Source organism: Anguilla anguilla, chromosome 13 (assembly GCF_013347855.1).
Source record: "Anguilla anguilla isolate fAngAng1 chromosome 13, fAngAng1.pri, whole genome shotgun sequence".
NCBI lineage: Eukaryota > Metazoa > Chordata > Actinopteri > Anguilliformes > Anguillidae > Anguilla > Anguilla anguilla.
The window spans coordinates 19,823,364-19,842,021 of record NC_049213.1 but is presented as its reverse complement, the minus strand read 5'-3'; the positions used below and the strand labels follow the sequence as shown (position 1 = coordinate 19,842,021).

The 18,658-nt window shown below is 47.0% G+C and overlaps 1 protein-coding gene across 3 annotated transcripts; it reads right to left on the bottom strand.

The window, feature by feature from the left end:
* Positions 1 to 335: 335 nt before the first annotated feature.
* On the bottom strand, positions 336 to 18,175 carry LOC118211707 (DNA (cytosine-5)-methyltransferase 3A-like). 3 transcript variants are annotated; one of them, XM_035389111.1, is made up of 26 exons: positions 18,123 to 18,175; positions 15,892 to 16,017; positions 15,339 to 15,484; positions 14,772 to 14,967; positions 12,297 to 14,014; positions 11,911 to 12,067; positions 11,704 to 11,763; positions 11,129 to 11,199; positions 10,833 to 10,979; positions 10,170 to 10,253; positions 9,834 to 9,983; positions 9,295 to 9,402; positions 8,914 to 9,058; positions 8,374 to 8,469; positions 8,148 to 8,192; positions 7,931 to 8,010; positions 7,681 to 7,793; positions 6,911 to 7,094; positions 6,189 to 6,273; positions 5,177 to 5,322; positions 4,981 to 5,071; positions 4,005 to 4,153; positions 3,057 to 3,142; positions 2,702 to 2,771; positions 2,249 to 2,367; positions 336 to 1,401 (listed from the first exon to the last, which is right to left on the bottom strand). In XM_035389111.1, exons 2-26 carry the CDS (start codon positions 16,010 to 16,012, stop codon positions 1,260 to 1,262), a joined length of 4,509 nt encoding a protein of 1,502 aa, XP_035245002.1. In that variant the 5' UTR covers positions 16,013 to 16,017; positions 18,123 to 18,175; the 3' UTR covers positions 336 to 1,259. The 3 variants fall into 3 exon arrangements, with proteins under 3 accessions (XP_035245002.1, XP_035245001.1, XP_035245004.1); XM_035389110.1 differs by having other exon boundaries at positions 1,260 to 1,401; positions 18,119 to 18,137; XM_035389113.1 differs by lacking the exon at positions 10,833 to 10,979 and having other exon boundaries at positions 1,260 to 1,401.
* Between the last annotated feature and the right edge of the window lie 483 nt (positions 18,176 to 18,658).

The following is an 18,658-nucleotide window of genomic DNA, read 5'->3' as shown; positions in this document are numbered from 1 at the left end:
TGCCACGTGAGCAAAAAATTGGAATTGGGTCACTTTTACCAGGCGGTGTAAATGTACACTGCCATGCCAAAACAAAAGTCGCTGTTTGGATTTTTTTTGGACAGTGCCCACTGTACAAGCCTCTGGAGGCAGTGTTATGATCTGGGGTTGCTACAATTGGTCAGGTCTAGGCTCAGCAACGTTATGCGGCAATAAAATGAGTCAGCTGAGTGCCTGAATGTACTGAATGACCAGGTTATCCCATCAATTGATTTTTTTCTTCCCTGACGGCATGTGCATATTCCAGGACGACAATGCCAAGATTCATCTGGCTCAAACTGTGAAAGAGTGGTTCTGGGAGCATGAGGAATCATTTTCACACATGAATTGGCCACCACAGAGTCCTGACCTTAACCCCACTGAAAGTCTTTGGGATGTGCTGGAGAAGACTTTATAGAGTAGTTTGACTCTCACGTCATCAATATAAGATCTCGGCCAAAAATTAATGCAATTCTGGACAGAAATACATGTTGTGACATTGCATAAGGTTGTTGAAACAATGCCACGATGAATGCGCACTGTAATCAAAGCTAAAGGCGGTCCAACGAAATATTAGAGTGTGCGACTTTTTTTTTGGCCAGGTAGTGTATGGAAGTGTCGCTGTCTTACGGACTAGACCAGAGAGGCAGTGAGACCCCATCTATAGATAACAAAATGGAATCACGAGCCATTTAAAATGTGCCGATTCATTAAAATCACGTTTAAAAGGTAGAGCAAGGTTTTTCTGTGAGCCCTGAGTGCCTGTGGAGGTTTGTGAGAAGTTTAATTTAATTCATTAATTTAAGTTCAAAAGGCTGAAAGGGAGGGGATTCGTTTTTGCCTCACCCCCCGTTGACACTGCCTTGCTTATAGGCCATACATAAGGCCTGCTAGCACGCATGGTGATGACGGGATTCTAAACTGAGATAATCATGCACAAAGTGCTGAGCAATTGAAAGCAGCGGGTGATTCGCCGACCCAATCAAGACCTAGGAGATGGATTTCCCTACGTACGGGACAAGCGAATAACAAGCAACTCTCCTCCCATGCAATCAGGGGATGATCTGTGCTCACTTATCTCAGTTAGGTGCATGGTCGTCAACATGCAGATGCAAGGCAGGCCTGAAATATGGCTGCTAAGTGAGGCTGCATTCCAACCAATCATTGCTGGTGCTGCTATTGCCAAGCAACCGACTGGGGGTAGGGATAGGAGAAGGTTGGAAGGGTGAGGATGTCCTCCCTTATTCGCAGGCAAAGTAGTCCTTCAGAGGGGCAAACAGGTGTCGGATCACGGGGACACTCCAGGACCGCCCCAGAACCTTCTGACGCTGACCTCGCCCCATGTTGTTCACATCGGTGTAATGTTTGGGAAAACCAAAAATCCTGGAGCAAGAGCAGAACAGAAAGGATGAAATGTAAATAAATAAATAAATAAATAAATAAATAAATAAATAAAAATGTTTTAAAAAGCTGTTAATACACAATAATAATAAGAAATAAATACACCCCAGTGACTACAGCAAGCAACCAGCTACATTGTACACACCAAAGACACACTTGTATTTTCTTTCGATCATGCAAACTTTGCCATTTTGTCACCGGATGCAAATTGAAACAGCAGTCGCAAACCCGCGGCTCAACCATGGCAACACGCCTGACCACTACATTAAGGAAATATCAATAACCTTCCTGGCTCAACTGCTGTCATTCAGGACTAGCTTTACAGCTGAGATCACTCAACACTCTCAAGCTGTGAAAATGCTTGCTGTGGAACACTATCCAGTAACGGCTATCTTCAGGTGAGGTGTGTAGGCTACTGCTCTGCTGGGTCTGTTGCTTACGACACAGTAGAGTGCTCATTTTTTAAAATTAAAATGAATCAAGAACTACTAGAGGAGCAGCAAAGGGCAAGAGGGACTAAATGGACTGGTTATAGCTTTCTATCAAGAGTGTCAGAGCTTGGGAAATGAACTTGATCATTTTGTACAAGGCAAGGCTGGTTGGATGCCCTTCAAATGAGTGAGTAGACAAAGTGCTTTTCACAAAGTACAATACATTTAAAAAATAAAATAAAAAGCACCTATACTTTTTACAGGTATTTCTATTTGACTTATCTTTGATATTGGGTTTAAAAACCTAATCAAATATACAATCTTTGTTATTCATTCTGCCACCAAAGCCTCTAGTGATTTATTGTACCCTGCATTATTCTGTGTTCTGTGAATCTCACCTCTCTATCTCTGTACACCACAGATAGTCGTCCTTCCCGTTCATAGTGACGGGTAGAGTCTCGGACTTGCCCTGTCGGATGGAGTTGGATTTAGTGGTGATGGTGCGCACTTTCTCAAACTGCCGGGGGTAAAAACAAAATGAAATAAATTATTTAAATAAACAAAAGGAATAAGTTAACAAAAATATCAGCAATGATTAAAAACAAGCCTCTCAGAAAGCAGTGTCGAGTAATGATAGTTATGAAAAAGTGCAGTGAGGGTAGAGCTATGCTAATGTGTAGAGTGCAGTGAGAGCGCATTTATGGAAATGAGCAGAGATGTGGGTGGAGCTGTGATAATAAGCAGTGAGTTGGAGCACAGTGAAGGTGGAGCTATGACAGTGATCAGATGTACAGCGCAGTAATGGTGGAGGTGTCACATTAAGAGCGTGAAAGTCGAGTAAGGATAATAACCTTGGCTAGTCGCCCGATCTCAAGGCAGCCCTGAAGGTTGCAGCAGTCGGTGAGGGACGTAGCAAGGGGCCTAGTGGGAGTGGGGAGAGAGACTAGTTAAATTATTTGTGGCTTTTCTACTGTTCAGCAAAGCTGTCAGTCAACAAAAAACTAAAACTTGAGTGGTTCAGCTGTAGTCATTAACATGATTTACAAGACAACTCATTTTATATGGCACCTGTGACTGGCCTAATGAGGTGCGAAAATTGGGGGGGGGTTAGATGCAATCGCAGCCCCAAAAGTGCAAAAGTGCCCCAGGAACCCAAAAGTGGACCAGCCCATCAGGCAACAGTCAGAGGTACGGTGCGTGTTGTACCTGTTCATCCCTGGCAGGTTTCCCCAGAAGTACCGAGCCCTGTGGGCTGGGCTCACTTTCACCGCATCAATCAGAATCGGGTTACACTGGAAACAGAACACACAACCCTTTCAGTGCCTCAATAACCCAGAAACACACAACAACTTAACATTAAACGACCCGAGAATACACAACAACTCAACATTAAACAACCAGAGAATACACAACTCAACATTAAACAACCCGAGAATACACAACTCAACATTAAACAACCTGAGAATACACAACTCAACATTAAACGACCCGAGAATACACAACTCAACATTAAACAACCTGAGAATACACAACTCAACATTAAACGACCCGAGAATACACAACAACTCAACATTAAACAACCCGAGAATACACAACTGAACATTAAACAACCCGAGAATACACAACTGAACATTAAACAACCCGAGAATACACAACAACTCAACATTAAACTAGGGCTGCGTTTCTTTATTCGGTCAGTCGATTGTTTAGTGAAAATGCTCTTGTCCGACTAAGATGCTTTTAGTCAAGCAATTGCTGCTTTTAAAAAAAAATTTTCATTGCATTTTAAGAGCTAAGGCCACATATCAATACGCAAAACCTCAAAATTAAACAACCCAACACATAACTCCACATGAAACAACACACCAATACACAAACTTTGAATATAAAACAACTAGTGAACACACCAAAAGCTACATTATACAACTCAGCAATACACAACAGTTCAATGTTGAACAGCCCATCAATACACGATACTATCTGTGTTGAACTTAACTCAGATTTAATCACCCAGCAATACACAACCTCATACTTGCTAAACTCAACTCAGCGTTCTGTACAGTCGTGCTTCTGAATGCTATCTGAGCCCCCAGAGGAAAAACTGAGCGCTACATGCTGGTGACTAATCGAGGACAGCACGAGCCGCTCCCTCACCTCCAGAAAGCGGCAGATGTCGGCCTTGTCGCGGCTGCCCATGGCGACCACATTCTCAAACAGCCAGAAGAAGGGGCGGGGATCGTCCTCCTTCGGCCTCATCATTGTCAGCATTCGGTAGTATTCAAAAAACAGCCTGCCGGTGCCCTCTAGTGGCGGATAGACAAGTCCACGTGTGATAATACAGCTCTCCGTGACCCCTGTTCAATGGTCTCTGTCCAAACCACCTTGAAAGGCCTGCTTTGTGTTCAACCGCATGGGTGCGGCATGTTAGAATGATCCTAGATCAGTTTAAGATGTTCGTTTGTTTAGGATCAGTTTGGCTCAGGACTCTTTGGACTCTGATTCTAGATCAGTTTAAGATGTTCGTTTGTTTAGGATCAGTTATGGCTCAGGACTCTTTGGACTCTGATTCTAGATCAGGGCCTTGGTTACACCAACTCACCTGACAACTTCTCTGACATTATAAACACGACAGACAGGTGATTTGTCTCACATGGGGACAGCAGAACCATTAGGCCAGGTCAGGGAGAGGTTTGCAGTGCTGGTGTGGAACAGATTTGTGCAGCAGGATTGAAGGCTGGGTGGTGGGAGTGTTGAGACCACTGGATAAACAGTTGTAAAGTGACCACTCATTTGCAGGTGGCACTGTTTCACAAGCACTGGAATCCTTCTGTGCATTAAACTTTGATACCTAAGGGATTAACCCTCATCACAAAGCTGATAACCTAACAAATAAAAATGATCAGCGTATTCCATTTTCAAATATACAGTTTGGAACAGAAGATCACGCATACTCTTAAGATCTGCCTCAATAATACCCTTTCTTTTTGTTTCCAAAATCAGAATCCTTAGGTGAGCTTGTGGTTTTGATTATATTTATTATTCATTTTATTGCTTTAACAAGTATCCTTTACAAATAAAAGATTAAAAGGTTTGTAAATTGCCATGGCAATACAGATTTGAGTTTTCGTACCAAAAAGGCCCTTCCGCGCTGGATTCACCATGGAGAGGTCATTGCATGGACTCCCGCCAATCAGAAGGTCAAAGGGGCCCCACTCAGCAATCTGGAACACAGATAAAAGCAGCGAAGTTATAGTCTTTTACCTCAGAGAGAAACGGCGGAGATGGGATTTTATCACCATAAGACGCGCTCAGAACGACAGACTTACGTGCTTCCTGGTTATGGTCCGCACATCGTTGACATGCTCAATTTTGCCCTCGTGTTTGATCATCCCCACAGCGATGGAGTCCTCACAGATCTCTGAGGCAATGTACCTTTCCACCTTGAAGCCCAGGTCACGCAAAACCAGGTAGCCTGGCAGGCAAATGCAGGATACACCACACAGATTACAAAAACATGATCATACAGTGAGCTCCACAATGTTTGGGACAAAGACATTTTTTTCTTACTCCACAATTTTAGATTTGTAAAAAGTGCTATAATTTCCATATAGTGGAACCAAAATGTAAAAAAAAAAAAAAATACTCTATAATAAAAGCTGCCTCAAAAATCAACAAATAAATGCAAGCAAGAAGTGATGCACAAATGTGAACCAGCTGCATTTATTTGTGGATCAGCTGCATTTATTGGTGGATCAGCTGCATTTATTTGTGGATCAGCTACATTTATTTGTGGATCAGCTATATTTCTTTGTTGATCAGTTAAATTTATTTATTTATTTTTGAGACAACAATACCCCCCACATTAATTCCTCCCTACTAACAGGTTCTTGTGCTATATTGCTTGACTGAAATTTGCATCTGATTCCAGCCAACAAGAAAACACAGGACTTGTCACATTGCAGCACCGGATTAAATTGGGTTTTTGTTTCTTAGTGCTTGACTCTGGGAAATTTGTTGCCACTACCACTCTACTTGATTGTGAAAGACAGTAAAACTCAAAAAGCAACTGAAAAAAAAGCAGGTTTATTTTGGAAATACTGATGCGACCACCATGCTACTGGGAAATGTAGTTAAGTAAATAGCTTTGCTACTGCCCAACACAGTACACAAACACACACACACACACACACACACACACAAAGCTGGTGTTCGGGTGAAGAACCTTGCATTACAGTGCCAGGGGAGGCCCACCAGGGATTCAAACCCATAACCCCTCTCTGGACACTGTTAGGCAGGAGAGCAAATGAAGCCAAAGCCATGGTAAATGTGAGCACTCACCTGTGGCAATGCCGTCAAAAAGGGACAACACCTTAATGGGCCTCCGCTGGTTAGCAGGGATGGAGGGGTACACTCTGTGGGGCTCCTGTGGGGAGATAATGCCCAATTTTTAACCCCCACTTTTTCAGCTTTAGTCTCCCTCCAAATTTAGAAAGGCCAGCCGGCCAGTTGTACAGGTACGACGAGAAATGCTTACGCTGCTCCCAAGCACCATTCCTTGGAAGCCGCAAACAAATTTTTCTTTTTACCTGTACAATGACAATAAAGCTGAATCTGATTTGAATTAGATCTAATTGATTTGTGTTCACAGGCCCATTTTGCCACGGCAACCTCGTCTGTCAATTCGGGAGAGTGCAGCCAAGCCAGAGCTCTGCAAGGAAGCACAAGCTGCCAGCGGCTGCTTCTTTTCACTCTGCAGGCCACCAAAGGGGCCCGGGGATACTGCAGGCACCAGATCCACCAGAGGAGGCGCTCTTCAGCACAGACAAGCTCAAAAAGCAAGACCTGACCGGTAACAAAGCAACCGGTATTAAAAAGCAAGACATGTGGTGACATGTAGTCAAAGACACGGTCGCTGAACGGTCACGGTCGCTGAACCTGCGCGTCTGCATGTGTGTGCGCGGGCGAGCGTTTATGAATGAGCGAATGAATGCGTAGGCTCGTGCGCATGAGGGTGCACGTGCAGCTGCGTGCGCGCGTGTGCACGTGTCGGGGTCTCTTACGAATTCCATGGCGCTCTCGTTGGCGAAGAACTCCTGCACGCGCACGCTCCAGTCGGGCCGGCGTCTCAGCAGCCCGTATCGCTGGGACGGCAGGCACAGGTAGCAGCTCCAGGGGTCCACGTCCTTCAGCTGCTCAAAGGTCCCGGGGCCCACCAGAGAGTTCAGGCAGTCCTTACAGTAACACCTGTGGGGACGGGACAGGGGGGCACAGTGAGGGGGGTGACCAGCCCGTTCCTCAGGGCATCGATACAGGAGGGGACCCCAATCCTGGGCCTGCAGAGCCGCAGTTCACGGATCAGCACGTGGAACAGCCCTGACTTGACCACGCATAAAAATATTCGAATTCAGTTTTGCATTAAATCAAATCAAATAGAAATATAAATTGTGACAATGTGAAGCAATCTACAAATGAATTGCCATAAAGAGATTTGCATATGGCCGTGTGCTTTTAAAAGCAACAACCTGTTCGGCACAGCAGAAATCCAATTTGGGACAGCAGATTTTCCGTCCACTTGCCTGACTGGACAAGTTGGGGAAAAAAGTCAATGTTGAACCCTGCTTGCTTTCTGGGATCGGAACTGGTTGAGGCCAAATACATCCTCTAGCTCTCCAGGGCCATCTAGTCTGGACATCATGTTTTGTAATATTTTTGACACCAGCCAAGGCAGCCAGAGAGGAAAATTAAAGGAGGCCTCTACTAAGACATGGCAGCTAAATCCCACAGGTAAATCCTCAAGATCTCCTGCCGGCCTGTAGGGGGCAGCACTCACCGGCAACAACTGTTATTTCCACACAGGATGACCTCCAGGCCCGCACAGCACACGGTGCAGTATGACTGGTACCCATCATCATCGTAGCGGTACAGCGTCTCTGTGAAGTTGTCCTACAGGGTGGGCAATGATACCTCTCAAATCATGATTAACCTAACAGACATCTTCGTCTGATATCACTTCCACTTCTATATAACAGATTACACAGCCTGGCTATCCCCAGCCGAGAGCACCGGAATATTGCGCATACCTTGCATTTGAGGCATAAGCCTCCCTCGAAGAGCGGGTGGAAGATCTCTACGTACACGCTCCCACAGCAAAGGCAGAAATCTGCAGAGAGAGAGAGAGAATGAGAGAGAGGGATGTAAGAGAAAAGTCTCACCCTTCAAGAAACCTGAAATTTCACAGCAGAAGTCCTCTCCCTCAAGGAAAAAAAATGACTCAAAAACAACCAATCGTACGCTTACCTTCAATGCTCTTGCCCCTCTTTTGCACTTCCTGCACCATTTGGTCTGTGGGAAGATAAAACAGGGCTCTCACTTGGGGGGGGGGGGCTCTTGCAACACAGTTCTAGTTTAGATAATCAGAATGCCAGAACGCATGTCCTGTGTAACTCTCATTTAGCATTGTGTGGAACAAGATGAAAATTCCCCAACCTGCACGGTTATGGTGTGTGGGTGTGTTTGGCTTTACCTCTGCTGAAGTCCTGGTCAGGACTAGCTTTGTTCTTATGCAAGTACTTCCTCTTGGCGGGAGGCTGGTATTCAGCCAGAGAAGTTTCCAGGGACTCTGTGTACACACATGATAACAAGTTTAATGTCAATGTTTTATATGTTCACTAGTGAACTTATATTAATTTGTAATTACAAACATCAAGCTGGAAGCTGTGCATGTGATGAAAGCATGCACTGATGCTCTGTTGCTTTTTATAGGGAACCAATCTAAGTATCAGCATTTAGAAACACCCCCGTTTCTGGGTCATCTGTTCATTTCCTTCCAGAAGTTTATATGCAACAGTCAAATGGCTTTTCTGCACCCCTTGTCAATCACATATAAACAATCCATTGTCTCTTGATTCCCTCCATTTTTGTATTAATGGCTGTGTAATGTACATCTCCCCACACTGCTGTACATGCTACACAATGCTCCATCTCTGACTCTCCACCCCTACATAGCACTGCCCCTCCACATGGCTCCTCCCCCATAACCCCACCCCTCCTAGCACTGTCCTACCGCTGGCCTCCACAGGTGGCTGGAAGCCGTCGGGTCCGCTGGGTTCGAATCCCCCGAAGGCCCAGTCCATCATCACTTTTATCTCCTCATCCTTCCCCCCATCCTTCCCTGGTGGGAACACCTTTCCACACCTGTCCACTGCCAGCTGCAACAAAACACAGACACGGCAGCCCATTGGCACACAAGATGAGGGCAGGGCAGTACACGCCACCCAGCACAGCATGATGGGAAAAGATACAAGATATATTCATATTGCACTGGAGCGACTCAAAACAAATGTCAAAGTGCACAGACGTAACTGAAATAGTCACTGTGACACGACATATTATAAATATGTATAAGAGCCAGATTTGTAGTGTAGCATTTGGCTGGGTGCAGTACCTCGAGGATCTGGTAGATCGCTTCCTTGTATGCAGGCAGGCTGGCAAAGGAGTTGGAACAGAAACACTTGGCAAAGGCAGCGAATGGCAGGAGACGCTCTGTGTAGATCTGGAAGGGAAGAAGGGAAGGAGGGAGAGAGAGTGAGACGAGGAAGGAAGGAGAGAGGGAAAAGGGACAGGTAGATGGAGAGCGATGGTTCAACATCACCACTGTCACAGACCAACAAAAAGGTCTCTCAGCATATTCAACATCACAAACATGAGGATCAGCGTACCCTGCAATTACTTTTAAAACACATAGGCACACACATGTATGCACACACACAGTATTCACTTTTCCATTGTGTGATAATATCTATTTATGGATGGACATTCCATGACATGAAATTATGAACACAAATGCATTTTTAATTTCCTTATTCGACTGAAACCGAACAAGTGTGATTGGAATTGTGAAAACTGGCAGCCAAGAACAGCAATCGGCCATGGTTACACACATAAGACTCAATGTTCTTCCTCCTTCCTCCTCCTCCTCCTCACCTCTGAGAACATTCCATCTCCGAACCACTCCACCCGGCGCATGCCCAGGGGAACCTGCTTGGATTTCCACCCCACGACCAGCCCTGGCCACCAGGAGAAACCCTTCACCTTCCCCCAAACCAGCTCTCCCATGCAAAACCCCTTCTCATCCTGCAGAGGCATACAGAGACATTTTCACTTTCATTTTGCATTTCTGTAACACATTCCCACATTGGCAATATGAATCTACTATCATGCTAACAAAGCAAACTGCTGTTCACTTCATTTTAAATTGCAGTGACATTGTGATCATTTGTCTTGCTGGTGGGAGGGCAGTGGTCAGCATGGAGACATCACCTGGTACGGATAGGTCTTCTTAGAGCGTTTTGGGCTTGGAGTGGCTGCCTTCGGGGTGGATGTTATGGAACTCTCTTGAGTTGACTGGAAGCACGAGACAATGCAGTTAGTAAAAACAGGAAACAGGGCTCATGAAGCACATGGACACACACACACATGGCTTGTGACATCACAGCAAATGGCAGTTCTGAGCCTCCTTAACACGTGCGATTTATGGAGACCAAACCAAACCAGAGAGGGTGGGGAAGGTAGGGGTGTGGTTGTCCAGAGAAAAGTAAAAAGAAAGATCTGTAGCAGGACACAAAATTAAGAAAAGGAAACAGACATGTACGCACACAGACCCATGGAACCAATCACCTCCTGGTACACAGACCCACATAACCAATCACCTCTTGGTACACAGACCCACATAACCAATCACCTCCCGGCACACAGCTCAGACTCTCTCTATCATCCATCCCTGTTCCTTCCTCACTCAGACACGTCCCCTGCCAGGCACACGTTCTCACTTTCCCAGACAGTGACGATGACGAGGATGGCAAAGATGAGGAAATACCAAAGCTGTAGATCCACCCCTGTCAATAATCCCGCCTCCTCCAGCTGAACGGACAGCTCGTTACCCCCACTGCCCCGCCCTCTCCCTGTGGGGGCACAAGTACATACCCCAGCAGGGGCTGTTTTGGGGGCATTTGTGTCCTTCTCGAGGCTCTGCGGCTTCCCCCAGGTCCCAACCCCTGCCTGAAACACGGTTCGAGCCTGAGGCTTCTGTCGGAGACTTCTCTCCCATCCACAAATCCCCCTAACGGAGCCCTACGGACACACACACACATGCACTCAAAGGGAGAGACTAGAAGGTCAGAGAGAGAAAGAAAGAGACAGAGAAAGAGAGAGAGGTATAGGGTTGTATAGTGCTTGGGGATGATGCAAATGATAAACAGTGAAGCCCAGCAGGACCGTACCTCCTCACAGGAGCTGGACCAGATGATGTCATCCTCAATGAAGAACGTCTCAGACGCCTTTGAGTCTGCCTCTGGAGGAGAGAGAAAAAATCCTTCAGGACTTACGACTCATACAGACGCATCGCACCTAACTTACATTCAACTCATTACTTACTCACCATACCACACGTACACGCAACTCAGTACACAGACACGACTCCATAACTACATATACCTCAGCCCATACACACATCCGTAGTTACATACAGCTATATCAGGTCCCTTTCTTCTTCCTTCCTCTTTTTCTCTTCCTTTCTTCTCCTGACTGTCCTAAGTTTCCCTGACTCCCTCTGAGTTTGAGGCTGCAGAAAGGGCCTGTGTGTGTTATTATGTAGACGGGTCCACCATTGAAGCGACTGTAAAATGGTAGACCGACTGGGCACAGACAGATGATCACCAGTGATGATGAAAGCAGGGCGGTTTATTTACAGAGCCGGGCCAATAACACTGTGCACTTCCTGCAAGCGTTGGCTGCACGTCCGTTTTAAAGAAGCTTCTAAGCCACAGTTACACAGAATAAACAGTATGTGTCTCACTCGGTATCTTCTCCAGCACCACAGCACACGGCTTCACTGCGTCTGCCAAGCCGGGCACCTCTGGAAAACAGAACCAGCATTTTAAATGAGGGAAAACTAGGGGAAGAGCAGGAAAACCATACCTGAACACTCAGTCCCGTCCCCCTTGTCCCAAACCAGCCGATGACATGCAAGGTGCTCACATCTTACCCAGGATCCTCCACTCACCTGCAGAGCTGCTTGAGGAGCTGTCTGGTCCCACCTTGGTGCCTCCATTTTGGAGGGGAGAGGAAGGCGTGGCGTCGGACAGAGTACTGTCATTGGTCAGGTCCAGCTCGCTCTCGGTCACCTCATCCAGTAGGACGGAATCTCCATTCTCCAAGGCCTGGGAACACACATGCACCACACACACACACACACACACACACACATGCATAAACACCACAAATACACAAAGATAAATCTATGAGGTCAAGCAACAAAACAGAAAAGCCAAATAAAAAGCAAGGTAATGCAGATACTTGTGATTTAAACCCTGCTCAGAAATCAACCAATCAGAGGCTTCTACAGTCTTAGTGTTTAAGTAATTCATATGTATTTCACACACAGCGTACCTGAGAGAAAACGCTCTGCAGGTCCAGGGGTGGACAGGGCAGGGCCAGGAGTGTCAGGATGAGTTTCCGGTAGATGGAGTCCCGTCCCATGTTCTTCAGCGCCGCCCCCCAGTCCTGCTCCAAGGGCAGGTCCTTGGGAGACTCCTCCCTCTCGGCCAGCTGGAACTCCTGGAACTGCTGCGTGAGCTGTGTGGCCAGGTCAGGGGTCCCACAGAGACCCAGCTGGGCCCCCAGGCCCCCCACCACCTTGGGGCTGAGCTGCAGGCGGCGGGTGGGGCTCAAGAGGCAGGCCATGTCGCGCAGGAGCCCGTCGCTCAGCGGCAGGCTGTCCGCCACCGCGCCCATCACCGCCGAATAGAAGGCCAGGGCCTCCTCGGCAAAACCGTCCCCGCTCAGGAACTCCCGGGCAGCCAGGCCCACGTCCAGCTCCGCCTGCGGGAGACGGAGCTTCCTGTTTGCCAGCATGGCGGGGTCTCGCTCCTTCAGGTACTTGACCATGGCGTGCGGGCGCAGCAAGCGGGTGGCATACCGCCGCAGGAGGCCGCTGGCGACCCAAAGGATGTGGGGCAGATCTGCCCGCCACCCGTCCTCCCCGCCCCCCTCCAGCAGCTCCTGGAAGGCGCGCAGCGGCTCCAGGGCGTGGCCCAGGAAGCTCAGCATCGCCCTGCTCTCCGGCTCCTCCAGACGCGCCCGGATCGGCCCCGCCCCCTCGTCTTCGGGCTCGCAGGACGCGAAATAGGAGACCAGGTCGGGCCACATTTCCGGCATCTTCTGCACGACCCCAGCGAAGGAGAGGCAGTGGCCGGAGAGCTCCGGCAGCGCCCCCGTGTGGGCAAACAGCTCCTTAAGGTTGTCGTTGGCGGCGGCGCAGGCAGAGGAGTAGTGGCGGTGAATGTCGGCGAGGAGCTTGGGGATGGGGCCCGTCAGTGCCGCCACGCCCACCTGGCACGCCCGATCGGCCAGCCCGTAGAGCCCGGCCACGGGCACCGCTTTGGGGCTGAGCTCCTGCACCCGCTCGCTGATCTGCGCCGCGCTCTCCGCCTCGCCGTCCACGTAGAGGGCGGCCATTTTGTGAGCGGGGATCTGGAAGCGCTTCAGCGTCTCCGCCAGGCTGGCGGAAACCGCGGCAACCACGTCGCTGTCCTCGCCCGCCTCTGGCCGCACCGCGTCCAGCAGCCGCACCCGCCTCCGCCCGGCGGCCTCGTCGAAGAACCCCAGCAGCACAGCGCAGCAGGTGGAGGCCCCGCCCTGCAGCTGCACCCCGCGATACAGGTACACGCAGTACGGCGTCTCTGCGCACGCCGACGCCAGGTCAGCTGGGTAGCCCGACCCCAGCACGGAGCGAGCGGCCGCGGCCGAGACCCCGCCCTCATCACCGCCGCGCCCCTTCCTCAGCGCGTCCGAGCCGCCGCTGTACTTCTCGATCAACCTCAGCGTGGTTTCGCTGCAGGGAGGCGAATCCGGGGGCGTGGGGTTCCCCACCTCCTTGGCGTTCAGGCGGTGCCTCTTGCTCTGGTTGTGGCGTTTCAGGTCCAGTATTCCGCTGTGGTTGACGTTGAGGTTGATGTTGCACAGCGGACAGTGGGCGTAGGTGTCGCCCAGCTTGCTGGGCTCCGCCCAGCTGTAGTTCTCCTGCCAGCTGTCCTGGAAGACGATGCGCTTCCTGGTCTTGCTCGGGGTCTCCTCCTTGGAGTCCAATATGGACTTCAGCTTCAGCGCTGCCCACAACAATCAAATGTGTAAAATCAAATCAAAGAACAAAACCCTACAAAAACAAATCTGCTCTGCAATTAATTCAAACCACATTTAAATACTTATTAAAACTAATTACATTTTACTCCCCACCCTCACTCATTATGGTCGACAGAGGATGTACCCAATTATGGTCCAGGAAAGTCACAGCCTTTACTCAACTGGTTTGTGTTTTTCTTCGAATTACCACCCAAACCAAGTGAAATTAGTTAAGAGCTGAGCAACAGCAAACCCCAGCCGAACCATCCTGTGGCTCTTCAGAACCAGGCCTGGCCACTTATGCTCTACAGGAAACTATTACAGAGTATGTTTCAGACACTTAGCTTTTCGCTACACGACACTAACACTGGGGGAAAAAACTACCCATGAAGTGGGACGTGAGCCAGGCCTGGTGACCAAACACGTATTTGAAATATCTGAACCATAAGATGGCAGTAAAATCTGCCATCACTCCAGCCTGCAGTTCCCAGAATTTTCAAGAAATACACTGCAAACCACAACCTCCAATCATATGACAGATTGCTTTTGTTCTGAATGTTGGCATAGTACATTTTTTTTTTAATTTTCAGGAATTTGGAGCAATATAATAAAAAGATGAAAGCATTTAAAATGCAGTTTTTGGCCCAGGTCTGGACCGAAGCTACCACCAGCTATCCCTACTGCAGGGCACAGTAAAAGGCTATGCTGGTGTGTGAGCATGTGTGCCATGCCCATACTTCTTACCTGGGTCCTCCAGGAGACTCCTGGTTAGGGGAACAGAGCCGTACACCTTCACAGCCAGGATGCTTTGGCCATCACGGGCCTCCAGGGGGCAGTAGATCTGGCCACAGAAATTTACGTCGAAAAACTTCTTGAACCATTTTAGGAAGGTGAAGTTGTCACGGAACTTCCCCTTGATCAGGTCCTCCACTGGGACAGACTGTAGGGCACAGAACACACATGTGCACACTCATGGCCTTGCTTCAGTGTGATGCACAAAAAAGCACCTGACCTTTGCAGTTTTTCCTCATTTTGGCTGAAATTTTTGCTTTTTTTTAATCATCATTTCCTCTCAAAATGTCAGTTATGAAGTGGCATGTAATAACCCGTAACATGCAAATGACACTATATATAATAGGCTATACAAATTATAAAAAGTGAGTATTTTCTTCACTTACTCATAAAATGCCATGGCATTTGTATAAATTAACATGCATGCATAAAAAAATAAGAGGGAGAATACAATCTATTATTATAATAATTATAATTATTATACAATAATGAAGTCAGAGGAATGTGGGCAGGGCTCACTTTGGTCACTCCCATCTTGGTGAAGCTGGCCTGTAATAGGCTGTAGTTGTGGATAAAGTCGGCCTCCTCCTGAGCCTGGAACTTCACTAGTGCCAGGTCCAGAGATTCGGGGTAGAGCCAGTCCATCAGCTGGCAATACACAGCACCTGGAGAGAACATCAGCACGTCAGATCATAACTCACACCTGGAGAGACCATAACCCACACAGAACAGTCTTCCAAAAAAAGGTAATTACCAGTACAAAAATTTCTTTAGAAAATAAGATGCATCTACTTATTTGTGCATTTGTCCAATAATTATACTGAAACTAACAAAGAGCCCATGTGAATTTCTCTTAGTTGCATCTCTTAATTGAATTCAGTAACAACATACCAAAACAATCATAAGGTAAATGAAGGGCTGAATATTTATTGTATCCATTGCACATGTCCCCTACTAAAGGCACATAATGTTGCCACACTATTGTCCTTTCATAAAACACTATTATCATTTGATATTACGTTTAACCATAAGTTTCCAGATAAAGTGGAACATTCTGGAAATGAAGCCATACCTGAGCATATTTCCTCCACCTGTGTAAATTTGGTCTGCAAGGATTCATTGAGCCAGGCAAGTAGCACAAACCGGTTACACTTATCCACAGCATCAGGCGTTAGCTTCACATTCATTGCCATGTTTCCTGGTGGAAGACAGACCCACAAAAATAGGCTGCAAGCGGCAAACTAAAACTGCAGGCACCTTGGCAAATGAGGGACAGCAACTGTATGCAAAGCAGAGGCTACCACACAGACGCAGCTCATCCATTAATTCGGGAAATAATTTGCAGTGCAAGGCAAAAGTAGTCAACCGGAGTAAAATGAATTTATGTTACTTTATTTCTGTATTTTAACATTTTTAACTGATTCTTATGAAGGGGTCAGAGAAATGCATTTGCCTGTTAAGTGGGCTATGGCCTGGTCAAGTTTTAGAACCACTGGATGCACCTTGGACTGTAAAGGTGTGTGGTGCAGTGTGGGTGCAATGCAAGCGTAATTAAGCTGCTGGACTCTGGACTAGAGCACCTATTGTTCTCCTCATGGGCTCCTTCATACATAAATCATACTGTGTGTTACAAAAGGTGACAGGATTTGCGTAAAACCAGGGCACTTATTCCTAAAGCACTGCGAAGTTGGAGTGCTAGTACCAGTTTAGCAGTTTTATTTCGTGATAGATAGGGATATGGATTATGGACAGTGGAGACGTCTTTTAATCGGGACTACTGAGGATATAACAATGACCACGGGGGTGATTCTTAATGGCCCAACCTGGTATGGAAGATTACAAATTATTATTTTAAAGGGACCTTTGATTTTGCTTATTTGCAAGACCATACATTTTAAACCAAAGACAGAATACGTGGCTTTTTCACAAGAGAGCTTCGTGTAATCGGAAAACAAGTTATTTTAATTTGCTTAGCCGTTGCGAATATGTTGATAGGCCTTCCGGAACTGCCGGTAGGAGCGCTATCGTCGGGCTGGCGTCGGGGTTGTCATGACATCTGTCGTGCCAATCCCGTGTTGGCATAAATCCAGTGTTAGGCTCAAATCTAACGGGGACAGAATCGAGCCGTCGGATCTATTGTTCTACACTGAAAACACGGATGCTATTCATCTACGATTCTTGACATTTAATCCTCGCCTATAACAGGACTACGGATTAGGCTATTTACCCTGTAAAATGCAATGGAAACAATTAATTTGACCATATAGCCAAGCTACAATAATGATATGCAATGGAAAGCATGAAACCAGAAGTAGCTAAGCCCAATTCTAACAACAATTTGTTAGAATGTACCGCATCTTAGCTTCAAACACGTGGCGAACAGGAGAAAGTACATTTGCACACGATCCGAAGAAAGATGAGAAACATTCTTCTTGCAATGTCCACGCTAAATTTTCTTGTAGTACACCTCTAGAAGTCGATTCCCATACGCTCTTCTAGATCTCCACCCCCTGAGCTACGTATGGAGGAAAAAGCCTCGCGGTACATTTTTGCCGCGAACATTCCAAACAGCCTAGAAAACATATCTTTATTTTCCTAAAGAAAATAATACCAGTTCTACGGGACAATACAGAAGCGCTCGTCAGTGTTTTCAAAGAGACCTCATAACATATAGACGCAGCCTCATTTACATTGTCTATGCATTTGAATGTTATCATATACAAGAGAAAATCTAAAATTGGCTACGTAGTCTGACATTCAAACATAACTCCGCAATTCCATCATTTGCCAGTATTCAAAGTAACTGTAATGTTGACATGATACTGAATTGACCTCATTCGCCCCAGTAGGTGACTTTAGAATGTGGCTATCATTGTCAGCAGGCAGGCTATTGCTAGTCGGCTAAACACTAGGCTACGGTGGGTGCCTGTATTAGGCGACTACCTTGCTAGCTGCAGATCATTTGTAAATACAAGTTGCACGTTTTACATCGCGTCAGAAAAACAAAAAATCGTTACCAACACAGAGTAAGCTCATTGATCCCTCCATGTATTGTTAGTTTAACGGTGTCTATGACTTCCTTATTCTCTCCTCTTAAACGTTACTACAGCCTTTGTGTCAGGTTGATTACTAGAGAGAGCCATTGTGCTTCTGTTCATCAATTGGATGGGGTAGGTGAAAGTATCGATTAAAATCAAATGGTCCCGCTGACAAACGACACCACGAGGTTACTCTTCCCGAGTAAAGCGGCTGCTATCAAATTGGCACAAGCACCTTCTTAAATATTAATTTTGCCGCACCTACCTCAGCGACTCCTTCCTCTGGGGTACTGACACCCGGCGCTTAAACTAGCGATCTATCTAACTACTGGTGCAACCCCCCACGTGACACCCATACGACCCAGGCACAATTTGGGGATTGGCCAACTGGCTTCTTGGGTCGTCCCCTTCGCCTATCTTAAAATAGCTACCCTAACTTTATAGCTGAACATTATGCTAATCGAAATAGGGTTGGGGACTTCTTGGAAGGGCCCTGTTACCATTTCGTGTATTGAAAGTGCAAGGCACGTGGCGAATTATAGCTATGCTACCTACATAGCTATATGCAAACTGTAAATGGCATTAATCTCGAATGGAGCTAGCTATGGTGAGCGATTAGCCACACGAAAAGCATATACACGCTAGCATAGCCTATATATTTGTTGCTTCATAAGGTACGTTTTACAAGCACAAAAGCGTGAGAGCATCAGTGAATCAAATTACGTCGTAGGCCTTACGCTATGATTAAAAAGTCCGCACCTTGATTGCGCATCAATGTTTTGCTAAGCCCACAATTAATAA